Here is a 25,892-nt window from a genome sequence, read left to right as displayed (position 1 = left end):
GGCAATCCCTGTCCTTGAGGGATAACTTGTTCCCTGGGGAAGAGACTGGAATTAAAACCATTCAGAGGAGTCCCCAAAGAGGAACCGGCCATCCTTCTTCTCCAGGTGTCTTGTTTGGGATAAGCCCACATTTGTGGGCCATTATCTTAGGACACTGAACCCATAGCACACTCAAGTATTTTCACATCCCGAAGAGCTGTGTGGCTTTAATCACCTCCACAGCTGAAACTACAGACCATTTAATAAGTATTTATGGAACAAAATAATAATAATAATGAGCAGGGAATGGTTTGTCCTTGCTGCAAAATGAGGTCGCCTTCGTGTGACCTTGGCAAAACTGTGACCTTGCGTGCGTTAATCAACTCACCGGGAAGAGAAAAAGGAATGAGCGTGGATGGCCAGGGTCACCCTCCACCGTCTTTTAAGTCATTTAGACCTATTGCTATGCAGCAGCTATGTCTCAGTTCTCTGTAAGCACATTCATTTTCCAGACGGCTTTGCGACTTTAATGTCCTCTCCGCAAAGACAGCACAGAAATGATCCTCTAGCTCGCAGCCTCAAATGCTCAAAAGCTAATTACTTAGGGGATCTAGTAAGTAGCACCCTCTTTCGCCATATGAACTTAGAACAAACGTAAAACAGAGGCAGAAGTAAAACACAGATTAGCACGTGTCTTTTCCGCGGGGTGACAGAACCCAAAGAGAACCCCAGAGGGGGCCACACCACACCTACGCAAGGGAGAAGCCACCTCTCTTCTGGATAAGAAAGAAGAAAAGCTAGGGATGTTACTCTACTGGAGTAAAACAAAAAGCAGAAAGCCAGAGCATAAACAAGCTTCTTATCAGTCACTTGAACTTTTTCATGCCCATTAAGGCCCCGGGCTATTGGCAGGATAGCTGTCTCCCAAGGAAGAGAGATCAGTTTAATAAAAACTCCTTTCCTGCTATGGATAAAAATGACATTTCCTGCCTGTCCTTTGGGTTGACTCTCAGGATCACTGGAATAGGGATCTGAACAGAAGAATAAACAAAAATCCCAATACAAAGATAAATACAAAAATAAAATTCAGCAGAAAGCCTCAAGATAGTCTTGGTTTCTGGGCAAGATTTCTGTCATGGTTTCCATGTGAAATGTCTTCCCACAGCATCATGTGCTCGAGAGCTGTCCCCAGCTATTGGTGCTCTGTGAGGCGGTTGTGGACTCTTTGGAGTTATGGCTAACAGAAAGGAGTCGCTAGGGGATGACTTTAGATTATTTACTTCTGGTTTGAGCCCCAAGCATTCCAGTTTATGACCTACCAGGATGTGAAAAGCAGCCACTGCAAGCCCATGTTACCATGCACTGACCAAATCCACCTTGATGGATTGATAGTCACTTAAACCATGAGCTAAAATTGGTCCTTTCTCCTAAAAGCAGTTTTGACCAGTCAATCCAGGGAGGCAAGTGCCCCTGACCAGTAGAGAACAAGGATGGCTATGTGAAATCCTCTTTTTTGGGACTAGGAAGATAGCTCAGTCGACACAATGCTTGTCTCTGCAGCATAGGAACCTGAGTTCCATACCCAGAACCCACATAAAAAAAAAAAACACTGGGAATAGGGGTAAAAACCTATAATTCCAGCACTAAGAAGGCAGAGACAGAAGGACACACAGCATCTTATACCTTTACACACAAATATGCACACACGTGCATACACAAATACACACACTTTAAAAAAAAATCTCTTTTCCTCCTCAAGTTGCCTCTGGCAGATAATTGCTCATCAGTACATTTTAAGACCCAAAATTCAGTCCTGCAAATAAAAAGTCCAAAAATGTGTGGATTCTGAAGGAATTGCATTCTAAATGATACCAATGGTGGCAACCATCTCAGATGCCTTAGTCTGGGTGTCCCAGGAAGTAAAGACTGAAGCAGAAGCTTGCACGGAGGTGTTTGGCTGGGGAAGCAATCTCCCAAAGGAATAAGGTAGTGGAACACTGGTTCTCAACCTTCCTAACGCTGTGGCCCTTTAATACAGTTCCTCCTGCTGCGGCGACCCCCCAACCATACACTTATTTTGTTGCTACTGTAATTTTGTTACTGTTATGATTTGCAATGTAAATATCTGTTATGTGACCCCTGTGGGGTCACGACCCACACGCTGAGAACCACCCAGGGCAGAGGAACAGAAATGGAGAAGCAGGGAGGGCAAGCACCGAAAGCATTACAGAAGTGAGCCTTGCTGCCTGGGTTGGGTACTCAAGGCCACTGCCCCTTCTCAGGAATCCAGTGAGGCATGCTTCTTAAACCTCCCTCTGCAGGAGGAAAAGAAATGATTTCATTAGACCTGTCCCCCAATGGGTAAAAGAACCTATCACCCTAACAAGACTCTTCATAACTGCCTAGCTGCCCCTGCTTGTCTAGAAACTTCCAAGCAGGAACCTCAGAGCAGGAAGAGGAATGGGAAGGGAGAGTGGAGGATGGGACCCCCCTGATTAGGTGCTGTCCAGAAGCACCTGTGTAGTTCATCGCCAAGGAACTGGTTGCTGTTGTGGCTGGAGGAGGAGAGAGGCAGAGGGCATCTTCAAGTGATACTCAGGAGGTAGCCGCCAGAAGTCCAACCACCCTAAAAACCAAGGGCACCCTCTGCACTCTCTTATGTAGATTCCCAGCTGGGTGACTGTGGATGCCTGGGAAGGGTTATGGGCTTTCTGTCCCTGTCGTTTGTTTTCTTTTTTTTTGCTTGTGTTTATTTGGTTTGGTTTTGTTTTTGTTTTTGAGAGGGTAGAATTTTTTTTTTTCAGAATGCTGGACCAATCCAACTTGTTCTCAACTTTTACATCCTTCACTTTTAAAGAACCTAAAAGACTGGCAGGAACAAGCAAGCTTGTCACTTGCCAATGCTGCCAGATTTAAAGAAGAATCGGTTCTCAAGAGTGGCTCCCAACACCCACTACGACACACACCCATGTAATTACAAAGGAGGGAGTGAGGAACAAAGGGAGGGAGGAATGAGCAGGCAGGGCAGATAAATGGAAGAAAGACCTTCAGGACACTGAGAGACGGAAGAATACAAAGAGGGCCATGACATTGGTGTCTGCTTTGCCAGGCTGTCTGCCATACCACGCCAATTTTCCAAGTAGCCAAAAATGGGTGGATGGATAAACTATATGGAAAACAAACAATTGAAAGCTATTTAGACTTAAAGAGAAATCAAATTCTGACATATATTATAGCATGGATGGGCCTTGAGGACATTATCCTAACTGAATTACCCAGTTTATTCGAAGCATCATGAACAGTTGGATCTACAGACACAGAAAGCAGAACTATGGCCGACAAGGGCCAGTGGGGCGAGGGGTTATAGTTGAACATGTACTCAATTTCAGCTGAGGGAGATGGTAGAGCTCTGAAGACAAGTTATGGTGGCTGCACACCAGAGTGAGTGTGCCTGATGACACCAAGACGTGACTTAGAAAGGATAAATGCAATCATAATCACTATGATTATGTTGTATGTATTTGAGCACAGCAAAAAAAAAAAAAAAAAAAAAAAAAAAAAAAATACACAAAATTCTACACGGAGTCAACCAGGAGACAGCTCCTAAAAAGGCTCATTTTAGCCCTCCGCACTTGCTTGCTGCTTCTTTCAAAACTCAGAGGCCTGTAGCCTTAGTCCCTGAGGACCCTGGGCATTGAGTACTTCTCTGCCAGCATGCAGGTTCCACATTCTCATCTCCTGAGCCACACCTAAACCCACGCTTCTGTCACTGAGGGGCGGAACAGGATCTGGGCTCTGCCTTGTGTTCTTTCACAAGCAGGAATTCTGAGTCTCAGGCCCCAGAGTCTGTTGCAATGGCCTTTGCTATGCAATTGCTTGGCGCTCTAAAATCTGCTTCCTGAGGAAGGCCGTTTCTGAGGCCTCCCATTTCCGCCAAGCCAGCCCCAGCAGATGCCAGGACAGCCCGTGACTTGCAGTAGGCAACCCAGACGTGAGCATTGCTGAGCATTTATACCCAGATCTTCAGTATTTATGTTTTCTGTCAGAAGTCAAACAGGTCCCCTCATATTTAATTTTCTGCACTGATCCTACATTCACACTGAAAGACTCAGAGGCATTCGGTTCCCTTCCACTTCAGAGCCAAACACCATGGCTCTCTTCTTCTCTTTCCTGTACCAGATAATTGGCTCTTCTAATGTTATGAAGTAGTCCTCAATATTGTATACCTCATATATGAGGGAGAACTGCAAAGTTAGGAGTATATCCTCATACATATTCATTATTCCGGCAAATTTTGTCAGCCTTCGCTTCCAGCATTAGGGGATTCTAACCAAGAGGTCACTCCCAGGAGGCCACCTCTAGCCAAGCTTAAGCTGCCTCAAGACTTTGCTTTCACCTATGTTCATAAATGCAAACTGTTCTTCTAGCCTAGGCTTCTTGGTCTACTACTACTGCTGTCCTAAGGACCAATCAAGTCGCTCTTGTTTCTCCTTGATTTCCTGAGAAAGCATGACCTTTCAAATCTGGGTGTTGCAAGCACACCCTCTGAAGCAACTCTCTTAATGTTAGGTTTGCAATGATCACACTGACTCATTTGTCTCTTCTCAAGAACTTTCCACAGGATTCTTTTCCTTTTTCTCTTTTTTTCTGTTTTGAGACAGGGTCTCACTATAGAGATTGGCCTTGAAGTCCCAGAGATAGGCTTGCCTCTACCTCCCAAGTTCTGGCATTAAAGGTGGGTGCCAACCACATCCAGACATACAATTCTTAAGTAAGAATAACACCGCCTTTCTGCCTAATTACCAATAAAACCTAAAGTTGCTCTCTAGGTGAAGTTATAGGGCCATGGCCTAACACGCAGACCCACGTCATTAAAAAGCCGCAGCAGATACAACTCATCCTCACTGGCTAAGCTACGGTTCAGGAGCTGGGATGGCCAGAGCGTTTATAATTAGCAGACCCCGTGCAAATACAAGCTGTGGTTCACTATGGAGGAACTTCCGCTAGAGTGAGAAATACCTCTGACCTATACATAGTTCAGCTTCTTCCGGTCCTCGTCTCTGAGGCCCGCTCATACAGAAAGATGCTTCTCTGGCTGCTCATTGTTGGGGAGGCTAGCTCTAGGACAGGTGGTCTATCACGATCTCATCCATAAACAAATGAGGCAAGAGTCATTCCTCCGGGGTCTTCCTTCGCCCCAGAATGAAATTAACTAACTATATGTGCTGAAGCTAATTTATCACTTCCTTCCTCCGCCTGCTTTTCATAATTTGAAGGAAGGGCCTGGCGTGACACAAGAGCACGCTTGAAATGTCACTTCTGTAGCTAGCAGCCCTGGCCTGCAATCTACACCAGCGTACAATGAGAATGCCAAATCTCTTCTACCTCAAATGACTAAGAAGGCCCAATCTCTTTCTTTGCCTCATCTGAAATGTCAGGGCTAGAAATTATTTTTCAAATCCCAAATATCTAAGCTCCCCCAAAACCCAGTCTGAACCCTCTGGGTAACATCAGGTCATCCTGAACTAATTGTGGTAACATTCTTCACAGACAGCTGTGCCTGGCAAAAATGACCATTTGCCCACAGCCTGGACTGTCTTCGGCTTCACCATCTCCCAGGTGTGATATTCCCTTTTTCCACTGAGTGGAAAACCTAGTGTGTAATAGATACAAAACGAAAATGGGTCACAATGTGTTTTATTGATAAAAGCTATTAAGAATCATTAAATGGGCTTGAGGATGAAGGTTCCTCATCTTTACCCAGACTACACCCACCGTTGGACAACAAGCAAACAAACAAAAATAAAGTCAGCATCACAGGCCTTAAACTTGAAGATAGGATCGCTTCTGTGTAGGTGATGATACGGATGAGAGTGGGCCAGAAAACCACCACCTGTACAGGTGAGCAGGTCTCAAAACCAAGACCCCAAAGAAACCAAGCAACACATATCCAAGAGTATGCTAATACCCTAACAGGAGTTCTACATATGAAGAGGAGGTGGGGGGGAAATAACCTCCTCTTAAACAGACCTCACTCAGAGCCCTGGTCCTGTGCCTATTCAGTGGCTGTGTGCCCAATGAGCCCCGGCAAATAGAGGAGCCACAAAATGAATTCCACTCCTGACAGAACAGAATGCAGGTTTGAGCGTGCAGACATTAAGAGTGTAATAGAAGATAGCTTGTCCTTCTGGGACATGAAAACCCGACGAGCTGGAGATCTCAAGTGAAAGGAAATGGACCAGGCATAATCTAATATCTCGGGAATGCCCGTCTTCACCAGTAAGACCTCCTGCTATGCTATGCGGCTCAAGATGGTTCTCTGGCCAGACTCCTGGATGGCTCAGGTTATATCATCCTATGTCTTAGATGAAGAATGTTGGCTGAGATAAGAGATGACTGGATATTAAACTATGCTTTCTGCAAGTATCTGCCCTCTCCTCAGGCTTGTCTTCACTAACGTGAAAGATTATGGCAAAAAAAAAAAAAAAGAAGCAAGATCCGATTTATTTAAAAGTATACTCTGGTTTTTATAATACCTTTGGAAATAATAGATGCATATATAGTTTCAGTGCAGTCTGAAGTCAGGTTTTTAAACAAATTAGACCTAAAATTCCTTTCCTTGTCTGAGTTTATTGGTAATAATAATAGTCCATGAATATTTAGTTAAGCACGCCCAAGTATTTATTAAGCATTAGCACTCGGCTCTGTGTTGGTTCCCAGGCATCATCAGCTGATAAAATGTAAGTGACCCCTGCTATCATGAGGCCAGAATAAAACAATTATCTGTAAGGTGAGTTGTATAAAAGAAGAATTTCAAAGCTAGGAAATCAAAACAAAATGTCAAGCCCTGAATCCAGAAAAATGAAAAAGAGGCTACAGATTCTGGGAAGGGAAAAACACCTAATATGGCTGCTGCAGAATTCAAAAGGTCAATAAGAGATGTGACTGCAGAGGCAGAGGACGGACGCCAGATCACGGGAGGTGGCACTTAGGGATTTTGGACTTCTCCAGTAGAGCAAAAGTAAGCATCCCCGTAGTTAAGAAAGGATCCATCACATTGGTGTTAGGGGAGGGATTTTTCATATTTTAAGGTGACTGATGATACATGGAGAGAATGGGCTGTCATAAAGTCTAACATACAGGGGGAGAATAAGAAGGAGGCAATGATCCAAGAGAAAGCGATAGAGTGCAGGAGAAATAAGGCTGAGCACTGTGAATTCCATGTGCCAAGCAGGCACTTGACGGATACCCCACTTTACAGATGAGAAAAACTAGAATCTGAGAGGCAAGCCATTCAGCAAATGGGTAGCTAAAACTGGAATCACACCAAAATGACACCAAGAACATTTTTAAGCCAAGACTTGGGAAATGTGTCCTTCCCAGTCCACTGGGACTGTTCTCATTGGCTGTTATTCTTCTATTAACTTTCTGGCAGTCTATTGACAAAGGCTGTGAAATTGTTAGTCTCTGACCTAGAAATTTCACCTTGGACAATAAAGCTGAAGAAAATAAGCCAAGGCAAGAAATAATCTGTCCCTGGACTTGATGAGTCACGCTGCCTACGATAGAAAACTGGAAGTCGCCCGAGGGGCTGGTCCCAAATGTGGGAAGCATATTAACAAGGTGGCGGTTCTTCATTTTCATGGTTCAGACCACTCCATGGTCACTTCCTATGCAGCGCTGAGAAAACTGCGAAGTGTCTCCTAACATTCTTCAGCTAGAGCAACGCATGTTCTCCCACTGCCTCCCAGCTACCACGGGAAACAGGCTGACCACGCTAACCACCCTAGGCCTTAGATGCCTTTGCAGCTTCGTGGGAGCATCTTCGCCTGTTGCCTGAGAACTTGCCAAGTGGGAAGCTCTGAGCAAGTTACCTGGGGTATGTTATCTCCTTTTAATAGTCTTTAGGAAGAGCTGTCCTTGAGACAAAACTGAGGGAGAAAGGGGAGAAGGAGCCTTCTCTGTATCACATGCTCAGCAGTAAAGCCAAACACTGAATGCAAGAGTTAGGTCTTTGCTGTACTCTAATGGGCTGCTCTCCCCTGGTTATCATGGAGAAATGGAAGCTCGGAGAAACTTGAGTACAGTGAGGTTCAGGAGTCACTGATCTTGTGGGTGGCCCAGCCAGCATGCAAATGCCGCTCTTCCAACTCCAGACAGAGGGCAGTTTGTGCTTTTTGCTGTATGATGGCTGTCACATATAAAATTAACAGCCAATAAATCAACAGATGAAAATGTCAGTTAAATCACTTCAAAACTATAGTATTTTGAGTCTTAGACTCAATGAGTCTACGTGAGACAGCTGCTGGAGAAATATAAAATCAGAAACAAAGCAGAGAGGTTTTCCATATATCTCCAGAACGTCATTCAGAAGAGTGGAAAGAGCCCTGGTTCACATGATCAGATTATTGCATGGGACAGAGAGTAGGAAGAAGAATACGTGATTGCCAATTGGCCCTGGTACCATGCTGGGTAACCCGCCCATCTGAGTTCCTTTGTACCTACAACAGTCTGCAGTGAAGAACTGTCTCCACTTTACATCAAGGAAAGGAAGATGCTGAGAGATTTAGGGATTGCACCACAGAGATTCTCCTCATCCGGGGTGACCTGAATCCGGACCTGCTGATGCTAAACGTTCACATTCTTTCACTAGAACGTGACGACTCCCGGTGCAAGATTCTAGCAGAACACTATCTTTCTTGCCCTTCAGACCAAACCAACATCAGGGACAATTGAGTATTCACTCGGTAGTCATTTAGGGGAGTGCTCATTCTGCAGCGGGTACTGATCAAAGGATACAGGCTGTAAAAACAAAGTCCCCAAGTTCACAGAACTCACACTTCAGAAGAAAACTTATGATGGTGCTAATACACATGGATATTCATGTTTTCGAGAATGTGGAACCCCCTTGCTATTTGACCTAAAACAGGAAACCCGCATCCCTCTTAGGAAAGCCATAATTCTGGATGGCTGAGATTCCAAATAGCTGAGAGTTTGCTCATTTAGATCAGCTCTCTATGCCGTCATTTTCATTATCTAGTAATATTTCAATGCTCTGTCATTTCTGCCAGGAGGCTCTGGGATTCAAAATTTGAGAACTTATACTTCTACCCTTACTATGTCCCAAAAATGAACAAAACTAACTAAGCATAGTATAGGCTACTTGTTTGTTTTCAATAACCACACAGAAACTATTAATTAAATCACTGCTTGGCCTATTAGCTCTAACATCTTATTGGCTAGCTTTTACACCTTACTTTAACCCATTTCCAGTATTTTATATTTTACCTCTAGGCTCATGGCCTACTGGCAAGGTTCCAACATGACTGTCTCTGGCAGAAGCTGCATAGCTTTTCTCTGACTCTGCATCCTTCCTCCCAGCATTCAGTTTAGTTTTCCCCACCTAGCTCTGCACTACCCTATCACAGGCCCAAAACAGCTTCTTTATTAACCAATAGTATTCACAGCATACAGAGGGGCATCCCACATCAATAAAGGAATGATAAAGGATATATATTTTACCTGAGTAATTATTAACCAAAACACTTTCTACTCTGTGTGCATGTAGTATTGGGGTGCTGCACACAGCCATTCCCACTTAATCAGGGACCAGAAGTTAATGTCTAAGGTGTTTCTCTATCACTCCCAAACTTATTTTTGAGATATTCTCTCACTGACCCTGGAGCTTGTTCTTTCGGATAGGTTGATTGATCAGCAAGCCCCTATAAGCTACCTGTCTCTCTGTCTGCCCTCCAACCCCAGCATTAGGGTTACATTCTGTCTGACCTTTACGTGGGCCCCAGGGACACAAATTCATGTCATAATGCTTGCACAGGAAGCACTTTACCCACTGAATATTCTCCAGTCCTAGCCCTCCCCCCACAGGCATTGTCTCAAGAAGCACAGGTTAGCCTCAAATCCACTGAAGGTGACCTTGAAATCCTAATCTCCCCACTCACTCCCACCCCACCTCAACTTTCCAGGTGCTGTGCTTACAGGCATGCTCTACCACACCTGGCTTGTTTTCTAATCTTACGAGCACATTTTTAAAACTATATAAACATGATTTAAATCTTTCTTAGGACATTACTATTCTGAGAAAAGGTAGGGACTGTGACTCAGAGAACCTGGGTCTGGGCTTTGCCAAACAAAGTGACCTTGATCAAATCTCTACACACACCAGAAGCCTGAGGCTGCTCATTGTGCAAACCAACTGCTGGTCTAGAATTCTCTCTAAAGAACTCCCAACCGCATGTTGTCTTTCCTGAGTACCTTGTGCTGTGTATGTAGCGCCATAATATAACATTAATGATTCGGGGTTCTTGAGTTCACAATTCACAATTTTGAACACTGCCAGCTTAATTCTTGGTTATCCCTCCTCTGTGCTTTAACTTTCCGTCTATATTTAATAGCGTCCTTGGCCTTAAATAGGCTTATTGAAGATGAGTTGAATGTATATCTGCAGTTTCTCAGTCCAAATACCGAACAACACACTATACGTATCACTGCAATTACTTTAGCCCTACCAACACTTCGATCACGTGCCATCTCCTCTATTTTATAAATATGAAAACTAAAGATCCAATCAGTTAAGCTGCCGGGTACTTAAGCAGCAGAGCTATGACTCAAGGTCAAGTTATATCAAAGACAATGTAAGATCTACGAGAACCTATTGTCTTTGTATTTTGTTTAGTTTTCGTTTTTGTTTTTGTTTGTCGAGACAGGTTTTCTCTGTGTATCTCTCTCTGGCTGTCCTGGAACTCATTCTGTAGACCGGGCTTGCCTTGAACTCACAAAGATCCGCCTGCCTTTGCCTCCCTGAGTGCTGGGATTAAAGACGTGTGCCACCACCACCCAGCTGTATTGTCTTGAAAGTATATTAAAACACAGGGTTAATTAAAGGTCCTCAAGCTTGAAGTCAGAATTTAGGGACTGTAAGATTGGCAGAAATGATGTGTAGCCTGATAAACAGAATCTAATATAAATATATTTTATTTTTCCTCTACCAGGAGGTGAGAATATTTTTATTACTATTTTCTGGATTCATTATTTTTTTCATCAAGCTAATTATGTGTGAATCCCTGGAGGGTGGGGTTTTAGATAACAAAGATGAACAAGAATGTCAAAGGGCTCATTGTTAACTAGATAGGTAAGAAATTTACATTCTTTTGTTGAAGTTGTTAAGGCATTTATTAAACATGACAGGGGAAAAAATTAAATCCTTATTAAGCTAGACACTCAAGAATCCTGGAAAATTGTTTTTATCGTTCCCATTATTTTTCTCTTCACTCTGGTCATTAAACAGAACTATGTATTCAGAGGGCTCGAGAACTCAATAAGGATAGAACCATCTGAGCTACCGCGTGAGAAGAGCCCAGCTTCTCTATGGGGCTAACACTGACGTGAGCAGTCATGATGTCATGGTCTCTTCTTAAACCATCTCTGGAAGAACCCACAGCTTGTGTCGATGTTTAGGTGAGCTTCAGAGCTCAAGTCCTGCTTTGCCGTAGTGGAGGACAGCTGCTGTATTTTACTGAATCTCTTAGGGGAGTTTCTGGGCAAAATGCAGAGTGCCTCCAAATCCTCAGGCATCACAAACGATGTGAAGGCAAACATTTCTTCTGTGTCTGATTGGCTGAACACTTACTAGCTTTCCTTGGTTAACAAAAGCTTTATCATAATTTGAAGGCCAAATGCCAGAAAACCTGATATCTCCTGCTGAACCTACATCTTGAACTATCACTAAGTGACCAAATTATTCTAGTGCCACCTCCCTATCAGACATTACATAGATGATTAAAGAGAGAAGGTTAAATCCTAACATTATAGCCCCAGCCGTAAAATCACTGCAAAACAGATGTTGTGATGTGGTTGAGAGAAGAAACAGTCAGCCTGGGTACCACTAGGACCTGGGAAACATGATTGGAGGTCTCCTGGCTCATTGACTGTACCCACTCAGTCACACCAGTTGGCTCTGGAGACCAAAAATCAAAAAAGTACATCTAGCGCATAGCGTCCTATTTCTCATAGTCAAACGTCTCATAGCACCTGCAACTCTCTGGAATTTCTGGAATTCTGATTTATTAACTGTCCCCTTCAAGACCAAAACTCATTCATAAGTGTCAGGAAGCCAAAAAAAAAAAAAAGTGCCTTCAAAAATAACTTGCAAAATTCAGAACAGTTGCTACTTCTCCTATCCAGTAACGGTCACCATGTGGAAAGTGGGATGGGACAGGCTGGGGACAAGTCAAGACTCATGAAGACAAAGGTGGTTATGATGATGACAGGCGGGGCCTCGAGCAGAACTGGGGACTCGAAGTATCAGGCATTTGCGAAGCTGGAGGTCCTGGTCACTGAGGATTTGGAAGCGAAACTTTCTATTTGCCACACGGTTTGAGCTTTGAAACCCAAAGAAAAACATGAGTCTGTTGGAGACACTGTGAAGAAGTAGGAAAACACACACACACACACACACACACAAAGTAACACATTAGCTAGGGGGGAAAGGTGAAAAGGCCATTTGTGGGTGCACTCAGGAGTACCCAGCCAAGGCTAGGCCAAGGACTGATGGGGGTATCCAGCAACCAAACAGGGATAATGATGGCTCAGCGAGTGAGAGAAAACAAAGGATGGCAATTCTGAAGGTTCCAGAGCAGGGAGGGCGCTTGCCTTTGGCACCTTACTTTAGCCATCTACTGAGGAGTCTGGCTATGTACATCCCCTCGACCTTCCCATGTTTTCTTGAATATTCGCTGAAGCTACCGTCCACACACAAAAGAAAGCGGCTTTCATGTCTTCAGTGCAAATAATTACTAAGGGCATTAGATCACCCTTCAGAATAACTGTCTCATTGGCATTGCCGAGATCTGAACGTCACGGCACACTGCTCTTTTCCTGCTCAGCTTTTTTTCCTCAAACTTTCTTCCTCTCTAGTAACGGCTGTGTCTCCATCGCCTTCCTGGTCTCGCCTGGCTCACCCAGCTGCATGCGTTGCTGCGCGGGGCTTGCGCTATCCAGCGATTTCCTTCCTTTCTGCATTCTGCAAAAGTCTGACTCTCACGTCAAACCTATTTTCTCAAAAGCAGAAACTTCAAGTGGTTCACTCTCTACTGTGTGTGCTCCACAGATACAAAGTAACGGGCAAAGTCTACGGAAAGAAACAATGTATACCACCCTTCCTGAAAAAGAAATCAATTTCGTGACATGAATGTCACACAAAACCGGGCAAAGCATTGCCAATCCACCAAACAGTTATCAGGCCACTCACACTAATTCAAATGGCATCCCGGTCCTGCTTGACGAGGGTGAGGTTGCAGACAAGTGCAGGATACAAGAAACTAGAGCCGAGAACTGAATTTTACTTCCCTTGGATGCTCCAGGATCTACCACAGAGTCAAGCATGCAGCAGACAAGTTGATGGTTTAATTAATCAACTCACAGCCACTGGTTTCCATGAGGACGAAGCCAAACAGAAAGCCGGTAGTGCCAAAACTATCATTACCATAGACGTTTATTTTAAATACATTTTCAATGCAGAATCCTATAGTGTTGTGTTCCACTTGCAGAGAATGCCGTGCTGTTGGCAACTACTTTCCCAGACATTTCCCCATGCAAATCACCAGATAGCCACAGAGTCTGGCAGCAGAAAATGGGAAATGTTGCTGAATTTGGAAGAAGGACAGTTGGACTCCAATCTTGTCTTCACTACTTCCTGTCCGTATGACCGTGAAAAAAAAAGCCGTTTAGCCTGGTGCGCATCTCAATTTCCTCCTCTGCAGAGCAGTGATAAGACCATCCTCTTCCTGCCGTACAGACTTAGGAGGATGGGAGGGATGGCAGAGGGGAAGGAAACAATCATGCTGACAACCTACTGTGCACCGAGCCCTTAATGCCTTGCTTCATCTTCACCTCAGTCCCTCAAAGGTGGGTGTCACTGCCTCTTGCTCATTTCAAGAGGAAACTAGGATCCCAAAGTAAAGGAACTTCCCCAAGGTCATCCCTGTGGAACTCAGCCACTTCTGCTTGAGCCCTGATCCCCACAGAAGCAGAATGTCTTCTAAGTGAGGCCGCATCTACAGTGGCTGCTCCTGCTCTAAGGACATAGGTGGAGACAAAGAGACATCAGCCCTGGCTAAGGTCACAGAGTATGCCAGAGACAAGGCTGGGACCAGAAGCCAGGTTTCCCATCCCTGACCTTTGGAAGCCCTTTCATTTAACCACGCTGCCCCCAGGATCTCAGGAAAAGACATAAAGAGATGTGGGGCTTATTTATTCAGGCCAGCTGTTCCAAGTCTATTTTCAGACGAGCACTTTTAAAATCATGGAAGGTCGGTATCAAGTGTATCATTAAATATTCCATATTAATTGACCCTTTAGAGAATCCCCATGTGAACAGCACGTGCTGTTAGCTTCCTTTTATGGAAGCAGCTCGAAGGCCCGCTGCACTTCTGCAACACATACTTTGAAAGGACTCCCAGATAGCAGCACAAACACAATTCTAATATATTTTTTCCTTCAAGAATCAAAAGCAATGCCACTTTGTTCATCCATGGTTCTCACCACTAAATGGCAACGGCCAAAAAAAAAAAGCCAAAATATAGGTTAGATTGGCTATAACACTATGCAAAGTCTGTACTCGTGAGCAGAAAGGGTAAGAGGATGGGGAGGGAGAGGGCTTAGAGAATGATATCATTCCACATAATAGCTAATAATAGGTATATGAATTAATAAGTAGAGCTACAACACAGAAGAGGGGACCATGCCATAGCATTCATTTAAAGAAGTGGTGGTCCTGGCTCCCAGGTAAATATAAGTATCTTAACTCTAGACCCAGGCCCATCTGGCACAAAGCACAGTATTAACCTGCCCTCACCTCATCAATTTTCTTTCTTTTCCTATATGATTGTATTCTCTTTGCCCATCAAAGACCTGCCAAAGGTCTGCCCCAACTTTACTCTGAACAGTGAGAGAAATAGCATCAAATCATCCAAATGCAGCATCTGATACCTTGAACCAACATGACAGTTCAGTATCTGACACAGAGTGCCATTAACAACATCCTGAGGCCCAGTCAGAGAACACGCCCACAGAGCAGCATCACAGACAGCAGTACAATGGGGAAGAGAAGGCCCCCTCTTCATTGCATGCTCAGCTGTGCCAGCAGCCTTGGTGAGAGAGGACTCCGCTCCCTTTAGATGTCCTAATTCCAACCTCAACTCCACTCTGAACCACTTCTTAGCACACATTACTTAACCCGGCTTAGACGCGGCGTATAGATCACTCTGCCTGCCTCTTTGAATGAGAAAATATGTGACAAGGTGCTTCCTAAGGAAGACTCGGAAGCCTTGGGCAGACTTCTGCAAAAGTGGTGGTGATGGTTATTGTAAAAAACGGTTAGCAACCAGTGGTGCACTGACAGCCCGTCAGTCAGACCTCGTTCATTCAGGCGGAATGCGTTTTGGTTAGGTCTATTTTAGAGACTACGGAAGCTTCAAGAAGCGGCAGGTTCCCATCACACTGAAAAGATCACTCAGCTGTAAAGCGGAAGGGTGATGTCATCTGCAGTGATCAGCAACGGCACTGAATGGACGGGTATCTGAGGTCTACAATGGCATGCGCAGAGCTGACCATGTCTTATAAAATTCAGCCAGTTACCTTTGAAAGGACATCGTCCTCAACCCGGCAAATGAATTTATGCTTACTTATATGTGACTGTTAAGTGTGAGTCCCTGTGTCACCTTCCAAAGACACTTTATCAGTAAATTAATCTATGGCTGCCTCAAACAAGTCCCAGCATGGCAAGGAGATGATTAAGAAGAAAGCCGCCAAACAGGGCCCATCGCACTCCGCCTATGCGAGCCAGGTTGTTGCACTAAGCAACATATACTCTGCCACACCTTGGAAGGGAGTCAGGAAGACCTACTACAAAGGGACACCGGACCGCATCTTCAGGCAAATGAAGACAATCTCTGGAAACTGTGAAAATTGCATGCAAATTTGCACGTGACCTTTAACAAGCCTGGCCCATCCACGAAAGCATAAACGAGTCAAGAGCACAGCAGAGGGAGCCTTGAAAGATGGAAGAGGACCAGACTTTGCATCCTAGGTGCTTGCGTGCTCTCTAAGGATTCTGAAGTTAATCTGAGGCCCATCAGGAACCACCGAACAGTTATAAGGAAGTTGAGTAACCACTTATCTGCCCCAGTGGTGCAGGTCAAAACCAGGGTTGCTCCTCATGATACTCAAAGTTCATCAGCATATCTTGGTGATTTTTACCTTGAAAGCATACCCTGAGTCAAGTAAGGGAGAGAACAAAGGAGGCAGGAGAGTGGGCAAGAAAGACTCGGGGAGAACCTTATATATTTTTTTTTTCCAGGAGGGCTGTTCACTCAGTCATGGTACAAGAGAGAATGTACCACCTATGGTCACAGAGGCAAGTATAAGAGCCAAAGAAAGCCTTCCTTTGATTTTGTCTATTTTCTCTGCAGAACAGGAAGCTGGGGCAGCAGTTTAAAGGAAGGATGGAGGAGAAGGAAGTGACGGAAGATACATGAAAGGAAAGAAAACGTACTAAGAAGTCGCCTTGGACAGTGGGAAAACAAATGACTAGAACAGTTCTCAAACTCCTCTCCACTCCTTAAAAAAAACTATGAGATCCATTAGCAGCTGTGCTCGTGGGCCATACCCATCAATGCTTGGCATACTCAAAATCAAAACCAAGAGTTCTTTATACACACGTACATAGTCCACTGTTAGTCCTAGCAATGGCATCAAAAATAATATGCAACTTCGGAAAACTCCAGGGTAGATGTGTGAATAAGCAAAGGATACTGTGTCAATATTATAAAGGAGCCTGGGCCCTAAGGAAGGCATCAAAAGCCGCTCTGCAACTGCCTGGAGTTCCCAGGCTTTGCGAACACCTTGTCTAGATAAACAGAAACGCCACTGTAGGGTGGATCCCAGCCCTCCCTGGAGGTTTAGGGACCATGCCCTTCAAGTGAGAAGAGTCCCTGTGGTGTGGTTTTCCTCCTTCACCTTTTAGCAGCTCGAGTGTAGGCAGGAAACAAGTAACACGCTGGACTTAGTCAGGGTTCTGTTTACCCTAAGGAGCAAGATAAATAAGCGAAGCCAAGGAAGCACTCCAGAGGGTTCTGGAAAGTGAGCTGTGCAGGAAGGAAACAAAGCCATGAGAGCAGTGAAGAGGCGGGAGAGGAGAAGAGCTCAAAAGATCACTGGATTTTAGGTATTAGCCGAATACGCCAGAAAGAAGGGGGGATTGACACAGTGGGATGCGGGTAGCTGGTCAGTACCAGTTCACCACCCTGAACTGATCTCTTCCGGCCACCCAAGCCTGAAACCGTCAGACCGCTCTGTCCATATTCAGAGGCCCCCCAAAGCCTGTCTTCTGCATGCCTTAACTACTTCTCTAAGCTTCTCTATTCCTCTCCAGCCTTCCACTCACCCCTTGCTCTGACCTCGCCCTCTCTTCATCCAGCCCGCTCCACACGTTGGTCCATGTGGACCACTATTGCTGCAGCAAATCCATCCTGACGGTTGTCAGTTGTCTAGCATGTCCACACCACTCCAGAGGCAACTGTCACAATGGAGGCAGGCGTGAGCTGCCGATGTGAACCAAGGGTCCACAGTGATAAATTAACAGCACGGATATCACGAGGCGATCAAGGGAAGAGACGAGGGCGTGAACACAACGAAGTTGGAAATGCAAAAGTGTGAATGTTTAGATAAAAAAAAGCAGCTAGTAAAGGAGACAGCAGGAACAAGAGTCAGAAGAAGCAAAGACAGCAGTGTGGGACGGGAAGAGCGCAGTTCACCAGGAAGGCTGTGGTCTGGGGTGCCAACTGCCACGGAATTTATAAAAAGTGATTAAAAGAGGGAAGATCCAGGAATTCACAGATTGGATAAATCTCATTTACATGATAATCTCTCCCGCTGCAAAGGAAAAAGGAAACTCATCGTCCTCACCGTGACAGCTATAGGACCATCCTTCACAGATGAAGCTTTAGGAAACCCTCATGAAGTCACCAACTTGGCCACCAGAAGAAAGGTTTAAAAGACAGTAGCAGTGCTGTACGAAAATGCCATGATCAGCATGGACTTTCACACAGGTAGATGACTGAAAAGAACAATTTAACAAATAAAAGGGTAGCTGACTTCTCGGGAGATGAAAAAAAAAAAACATTATTCTGAGTGAACTAGAAATGTAACCAAGAAACCACTCTTTTTTTTTTTTTTTTTTTTTTGACAATGAGAGCTTTTTGTCCCTCCATTTTCTTTAATCCACTTGATGCTGGAGACAGAAAGTGCAGACATGTAAAACACACGGCAATGCCTGAAGTGATACAATTATAGGGTTTTTAAATATATGGCTATGTACAATAGAAATAAGGTTCTTTTTATATGTCTCTTAAAAAAAACAGTACATGAAAATGAAACTAGGTGTTAGCAGATTAGAAGGTAACCCTGCCTATGACAGTCCTTGTTTTTACATATACCACATCACTAATTCTCTGCATACAGGACAGTACTATGCAGAGAAATGTGGAAAAGTACCAAGTCTTGAAATGGTATTCAAAAGAAAACCTTAGGAATATTTATAATATTTATATTTGCTCACAGGCAAATACCTTTTCATATATATGCATTTTAATATACAGGAATACTACAACATACTTTTGGCATAATTTTTTGCAGTTTGCTTTCTGCTTTTGAGACACAGTTTCATAACGTCATAGCTGGCCTCGAACTCCTGATCTTCTTGCTTTGGGTTCCCAAATGCTGGAATTACAGCTATAAACCAAGACTCCTGGCTTAAAATCTGTATGAATCCAAAAATGTTTTTGAATAGATATAAAATAAAAATTCCATGTACTAAACAATAACTTCCCTTTTAACCATTCCCCTACTAGCCACTACCTTAATTCTCTACTCTCTTATTAACAAAATTACCCTCAAAGAAATGTCTACCCCGGCTAAACTGTCCGCTCCTAATTTCTCTGTTCCTCCATTATGGTGTTTGCTTCCAGACTATCAAATTTCTCTTTGGTCAAGGTCACCTAGGAACTTCAGACCATGGAAATCAATATCCTGTCCTGGGTCCTCGCTTTCCTTGATCTATCAGCAGCATCTGACACATCAGATCACTCTTCCTCCAAGCACATTGTTCCCTTCTCAGAACCCTACACTGAGGGCTACCTCCTCACCCAAGGTCATCCCTCTCAACTGCCCTCCTCCTGAGCCTCCATGACATGCATCCCCGGTGCTCTCACTCAGATGTTTTGTCTTCCTCCACCCCTACTCGGCAGATGCTATCTATCACCCAGTCTCATTTTTCTCAAATGCTGCCTATACTTTGGTGGCCCCAAAATTTGCATCTACATCTTCAACTTTTCCAGCTTCCTGCTCAGTCTCTTCCTCTGGGTGGCTACTGGGCACCTAAGCATGCCAGCTTCAGGTAGGCCTCCTTTTCTTCCACATATATCCTAGACTTCTCCATCTCTGCCAATGACCACTGAGGCCGGACTCCCCGTCAACCTTGATCTCCGCCTTCTTCTCATACCCAGGGTAGTGTAGCCAGCTGGTCTTTCACCCTCAGAAAGCATTCAGAATTTTATAACTCCACCATCTGCTGCTTCTGTTCTGGTCATGGCTGCCAGGCCTTCAGTCTGAAAGGCAGCACCAGCCCAACTCCTCCATCCTTGCAAAACAGCAGCCAGAGTGACCCTGTCAAAAAGGTAAGCTTGGTCACATCATGACGTCGCTCATCCCTTCGTGCGGAATCCCATTTCACTCCGCGTGAAAGCCAAAAGTCAATATAGGGACCCACGAGTACTAAAATTTAGGGCCCCATTTTCTTGCCAGACTCATTCCGTTCTATCCCACACTCGCTCTCCTCCAGATTCTCTGGTCTTCTTGCTCTTCTGGTGTACCCGGTGCTAACTGCCTCAGGGCTTCCTATTTGTATATCCCCTGCTGAGAAGATTGTCTGGTCTGATTTTCAGACATCTACATCCCTACATTCCCTGGTTGCCTTCAGGTTTCTGGCTAATTGACACCTCAGAGAGGTTTTCTTACATAACCTACCATCTACGGAAATGACATTTCTCCCGGTTCTCCCACCCAGCCTCGCACGTGCTCTATGTACGGCCCATCTCCCCCCCCCCACGACCACCATGTGCATCCCTGTCACATGTGTTTAGTGCTCTGAGCCAGTGTCCTGAGAACAGTAATTTGTTGAAGGAACTCTGCAAGAATGAACAATTCATGTTAAGACAACTCAAAGTTTAGCCAGACTGTATATCATTGTCATAAACCTCAACAAATATATGAATTTCATTCCAGGATATAGTCTGGCCCAAACAAATAAGATAACAGTAAAATAATCTCAGCAATTACAAACCTCCAACTAGTTTACACACGGATGGAGATCTTTTTAGCCACTAAAAGTGACATCAAGACACTAAGCCCCATTCCCCTTTTTGTAAGAGCACAATGAATCACTCGTGTTCATAATACTGTTTGCGTTGAAAAATAAATCTGTCTAATATGTACAGACACAAAAGTATTGAATTTTCAATGGTCATCAGAGAGCTATTTAACTTTAACCTTTACAATGGAACATGCTGAGCATGAAATAAAGGTGAATTTACCTTTTTGGCTTTGCTCTGTTTTGTTTTAGCCAAGACTGGCCTCAAAATCACTATATGGCCAAGGGTGACTGTGAAATCCTGGTCTCCCTGGCTGAATCTCCTAAGTGCCAGACACTATAATAACAGGTATTGTCATTGCTACCATATCCAGGTAACCTCCTTAAGCTATTATGAATGAAAGCAAAACTGGTATTTCCTAAGTATTTGTTTCTTAATTAAAGATCATCATCTTATTAAGATGGTGAGACCACAAAGATGCCATGCCGTGGTGCATGGTTAGAACAACACAAGCAGGAGAGGTGGGACCTCATCTATGTTTCCATTTTAAGAAGACAAAGTTAGCTTATGAATACTGCAAGATTCAAGCCTATAATTGAACAATCATTATTTGCAGTGTTAGTTGCATTTTAATGCAAACAAGACATAAGGCTGACAGGAGGGAAATGAGATGACATCCCTCTCATTAGAATAAACACCCTTATTTAAAAAGCCTACATTTTATAGCCTCTTTGGGGAAAGTGCTCTCTCTCTCTCTCTCTCTCTCTCTCTCTCTCTCTCTCTCTCTCTTTCTCTCTCTCTCTCTCTCTCTCTCTCTGTGTGTGTGTGTGTGTGTGTGTGTGTGTGTGTAAGCAAAACAACAAATAAAGTCCCCTTTGTTGGCATTTGTCAAAACATTTTCAGCATACCCAAAACTCCTACGTATGATCTTCTGGCTATTTCCCACACATGACAGATCGTGTGTCATAAGGAAATAGTGTATTCCAAATTAATATCTTCAACAGAAAAAGTCAGGTATAGAAGGGAAAACTCTTGGAAGTAGCCAAAAACCACAAGTACTAGGAATAGCATCTCTAACTTCAGAAAAGCAAGCTCTGCTGGGAAGCAGGTCATTATTAGCAAAGCACATTTGAAAGCTGGATGTGTAAACAAAAGAAAACGCAGTTCTATAAAAGGCAGTTTATGCAACTTATGAGAGGAAGTCAAGCAAACCCTTCCTGGAGAGATGGCAACTAGGTGGGGACCTGGAGGGAGTCAGGAAACACGGAGAGAAACAGGAATGCCTTCATCTATGCGACACCAAATACGCTAGGCTATTAGCTTATTCCTTATACATGATGATGGCAGCTGATAGAGTAAGAACTTCATAGCAAGGAAAAACCAGAGCCTTTCCCAAAAAAAAAAAGCTGCACGAAGCAGAAATACTTACAGATGCTAGCACACAGGAACTTTTAGATATTTGCAATTTGGAATCTTAATTGTATCCAAATACCCATATTAATATGACAATAGCAGATACAATGCTTTAGGTAATTTTGCTAATACTGAATGTTTACTAAGTATACAGTAGGGCTGACTATTGTAGGCATGTTGAAGATGTCCCCTTGTTTCATAAAAGCATCCTCTAAGTCTCATGTAGTGACTGACATAAGGACAACCTGCATTCTGCAAACGCAGACACCTGGCTCTCAGCTCTCAACGTCCCTGCCGCAGAGCCAAGAATCAAGAAGGAAACAAAAACAGACACCCCGCACTCAGGTGCTAACCTTCTAGGACTATGTTTGAGAAGAAGTCCTCTTGGAGCTCATCACAAGAGAAATCACTGAATTTGGAACCAGAAAGCTCAGAGATTGATTGGCTACAGAACGCAAACGGAAGAGTCATTTCACTGCCCTGCTTACCTCACTACAGCCTAGGGGCCTGTTGATATCAGTGCAATAAGTCCTTGAGGGCAATATCTTGGTACGTTCACTGTGGAGCACCTCAACAGAGACTAGACCTGTTAAAGAATCGTGCGTGTTCATTTCATTAGTGATGCTTTTCTAATGATCGTCACCCATCAGACAGATTACATGATAGATGATGCACTTATGACAAGAAGAAAGCATATTGGACAGGATTCCATGCATTGTTAAGCAGTCAAATAAAGGTCTGAGGATCAAAGAACACCCAGCTGTCCAAAAATAAGTAGATAATAGAATTTTAAAAAGAAACAAAAAGAAGAGAGAAACTTGATTATTAAGGGCAACTTTAACGAGTAACTGCTGAAAATTCCAGAAACTGAACTTTCAGGAAATGTGCATAGCACGTGGTTCACAAGCACCGTAATCCATGCTGTTGCTGAGGCAACTACTCAAGTGGAATTGGGACTCCAGGAACTTACTCCTGCGCAGGCAGGACCTTATACCCAACAGTAGCTCTGACAGTGTGGAAGCAGCCACCAAATCCCTCCACAGGACATTTACAGTTGGCACGATTCTGGAAAAGGCCACAGAACTGGCAGTTACCATTTAGGTTTGTTAGAGTAGAAAATAATTGATCCTTCTTGTAAATACATATGGTTCTATGTCTGTGTTTTCCTTGGGGACTGTCTGCCTACCAAGAGGTTGAAGGTAGACAGTCAGGGGAGGCAGGATTTGAAGTGAGAAGGGACCCTGATGAGGTACTGAAAACCAGAGCTCAGCGTGGGTGTGCCTGCTTTAAATATGAGTTTATTACATGGCATAAGGTCATTTCCTTCTGCAAGGACACAGCTCTGGTTAAGCGGCTGAAGCTCTGTATCACACGGGGCTAGTGCTAAAATGTGTCATGAACGGGGTTCTTTCCTTTCCCTTCTAAGTTGAAAGGTAGGTGTGTGTGTGTGTGTGTGTGTGTGTGTAGAAAAAATAGAAGTTCTGAGTTGTGTTGAACATCCTTTGAACAAAAACTTTCCGACAGGACCCAAAAAAAGCAGCAGTGTGCTGCACTGTGACTTTTGAGCTGATTCTGAGGACCCCGCTGCCTACCAGGGCTGCATTTTCATCAGAGCCCCCAAAGAAGTAGCTCAAGCAAGACTAGGGCCACAGGAGTCTACGTGCCCCCGCACTACCTGAGCACAGGACCCAATGAAAGAAAGAGGAATCTCCAGTGAAACTTCTCACTTCCTGCCACTGGTGAGAGAGGCAGGGCTGGCTCCCCGCTTGGTTTCAGACAAGCTGTAAACACAATCACGCAGTTTGCCAGCAAGTCACCGGCTGGGCGGGTGTGGGGGCGCTTCTGGAAGCGTCCCTGCGGTCCCGCTCCCTCTTTTTCCTCTGACCAGGGTCATTTCCAAACAGATAACGGTACCAAACGCCCTCCACTTCCTAGAGTCCTCATGTATGGCATGGTTCCTCTTTCTAGAACGTGGGGACCAAATGCACAGAAGAAGAAAAAAAAAACTCAAAGCAAGATTATCCATCACTTCAATTCATTCCCTTCCACTGTCATTTTAGAGCTGGATCGACTCTTTGTTAACCCACACGGGGCGGGGGGAGCGGGGAGGAAAGGTGAACCGTGCTCTAAGATAACTTATTTCTTCCCGCCTCCCAGAAAGCAATTAGGATTCCACACACCATCTCCGGACACAAGGTTTTAATGTTTAGCTGACAAGCTAAACCATTTCAAGGCCAGGTAGAAAATGCCCCTAAGCTGAGAACTGAGAGGCAGAGCAAGCTGAGCGCACCTAGATGTTTGCATTTACACAAAGAAATTATCCGTATGATTAATGGGAGCCTCTGGAGGACGGCGGGGTCGCAGGGTGGCCTCCATACCTGGGACATCTGCGGCCTCAGGTTGATCTCTTTCAGGTTGATGGAGTGTGCCCGTAGGTTGTTGAGCAGCTGGCAGAGCAGGACCCCATCGCGGAGGGTCTGCGCCAGGTCGAACACCTGCGCCGAGTCCCAGGTCACCCGGTGGTTGGCCGGCAGCACTTTGCAGTGGATGAGCCATTGAGCGCACTGCTTCCACGGCTCCATGCCCGACGGCTCCGGGACCCGGCCCCGCCGGGGCGGGCGGCGACTCGGAGGTGGCCGCCGCCGATCTTCCGCGCCCCTCCGACTCCAGCCGCCGGTGGCTCCTGAGTTGCTCTGCTTCTCGGGAACGGGCGCCGCTACCGGCGGCTCGGGGAAGCCGCGTGGGACTCGCCTCGGGTCCCCGCCCGGATGCGCCGCGGCCCGGCCGCCGCTGCAGCAGCGAGTGCGGCGCGCTCTCAGTGAGCCTCGGCCGGCTCGACCGCGCAAGGGCTTCCGACTCGCGAGCCCGGCGCCCCGAGACTGAGCATGCCCAGCGCGCCTGGCCGGTCTGTGCGGTCCGCGAGTCCCGGGAGGCGCGGGTGCGAGCGTGCCCGCCGCCCTGGCTAGGGGTCGGGGGCCGAGGGCGGGGCGGCTGGGGGAGGAGCGGGCCGAGCTGGGGGCGGTGGCCACCAAGGGGATCCCGGAGCCCCCGCCCGCCCGCCCGCAAACCCTCCGCTGTGTAGAAGCTTGCACAACCCCGGGGCGTCCAGGGATTAGCCCATCGCCGCGGCTTCCTAGGAAGTGTGGCTGAAGACTGAGAAACGCTGGGGAGTCCCCCGGGACACCCTAAACAATGAATTCGATTTAAATTAAGAGGGTCTCAGGGGAGCTGCGGCTTAACTGGGACACCGGGATCCGGGAGAATGTAGGAATTGTGCACTCCGCGCATCTGGAGAACACAGCGTGGAAAGTTTGTGACCGGCCCCTAGTTCCACCTGCTCCAGGTCCATCCTCAGCTCCTTCCTCCAAGTGAGTTTCTTCTGAGGATGTTTTGACACCTTAAAAGTGTGTGGGGTGGGTACGGTTGCAGCCTCAGCCTGTAGAGAGACGTGCTTTTCACGTCTCGCTCCGGCTCGGAACAGTTCACTAATACAGCCCTGCCCCTTTTGATGATCCTCAGGAACCTGCCTGAGAAAAACAGGCCAATGACACAGAGGCAAGACTGCGCATGCGTCACTGACTTGCCACCAGGTTTGAGCTCAAATTGCTTTAGCACTGATAGACTATGTCAAGATTTTTGGGGAACCTAGGGAAAGTTAGAAAATGCCAGCCCCGCCCACACACACACACACACACACACACACACACACATTTGTCAGCTCTTGGTCACACTGAGGCAAAGCACTCAAGTTTCTTTAAAAGAAAAATAAAAAAAGCAAGCCCTGTCCTTTTTATTCCCACTGCCCTTCAACACTGAAAACGGTGCTTACATTACTTGTGGCAAGGAATTAGCACACTGAACTCTGACAGCTCCCTGCAAATGCAGTCCTTCAACAGTCTTTTATTTTTGAATTTTTTAAAAATGAAATCCAGTTTGAAGGGGTTTTATATCATTTTTTAAAGTTTCATCAGGTATTTGAAGTTCAAATTTTCCATTGCGGATCATATTGATTTTATAAACAGTACGAAAATGTAACTTTAAAAAGACGTGATCTGT

The 25,892-nt window shown here is 45.2% G+C and overlaps 1 protein-coding gene across 3 annotated transcripts in view; it reads right to left on the bottom strand.

Annotated features, from left to right (window-relative positions):
* Positions 1 to 24,548, bottom strand: part of Vav3 (vav guanine nucleotide exchange factor 3) — a 303,685-nt gene extending 279,137 nt beyond the window's left edge. Inside the window, exon 1 of one of the 3 annotated variants that reach the window (XM_050120991.1) lies at positions 24,215 to 24,548. In XM_050120991.1, coding sequence (XP_049976948.1) covers positions 24,215 to 24,418 — 204 coding nt within the window. In that variant the 5' untranslated portion in view covers positions 24,419 to 24,548. The remainder of the gene's footprint in view (positions 1 to 24,214) is intronic. The other 2 variants (XM_050120990.1, XM_050120989.1) reach the window with 2 other exon arrangements.
* Between the last annotated feature and the right edge of the window lie 1,344 nt (positions 24,549 to 25,892).

The sequence above is a fragment of the Alexandromys fortis genome, unplaced genomic scaffold (genome assembly GCF_014885135.2).
Source record: "Alexandromys fortis isolate MF-2015 unplaced genomic scaffold, M_Fortis_MF-2015_v1.1 scaffold_176, whole genome shotgun sequence".
NCBI classification, from domain to species: domain Eukaryota; kingdom Metazoa; phylum Chordata; class Mammalia; order Rodentia; family Cricetidae; genus Alexandromys; species Alexandromys fortis.
The sequence above is the reverse complement of the archived record's forward strand: the minus strand, read 5'-3'. Positions and strand labels throughout refer to the sequence as shown.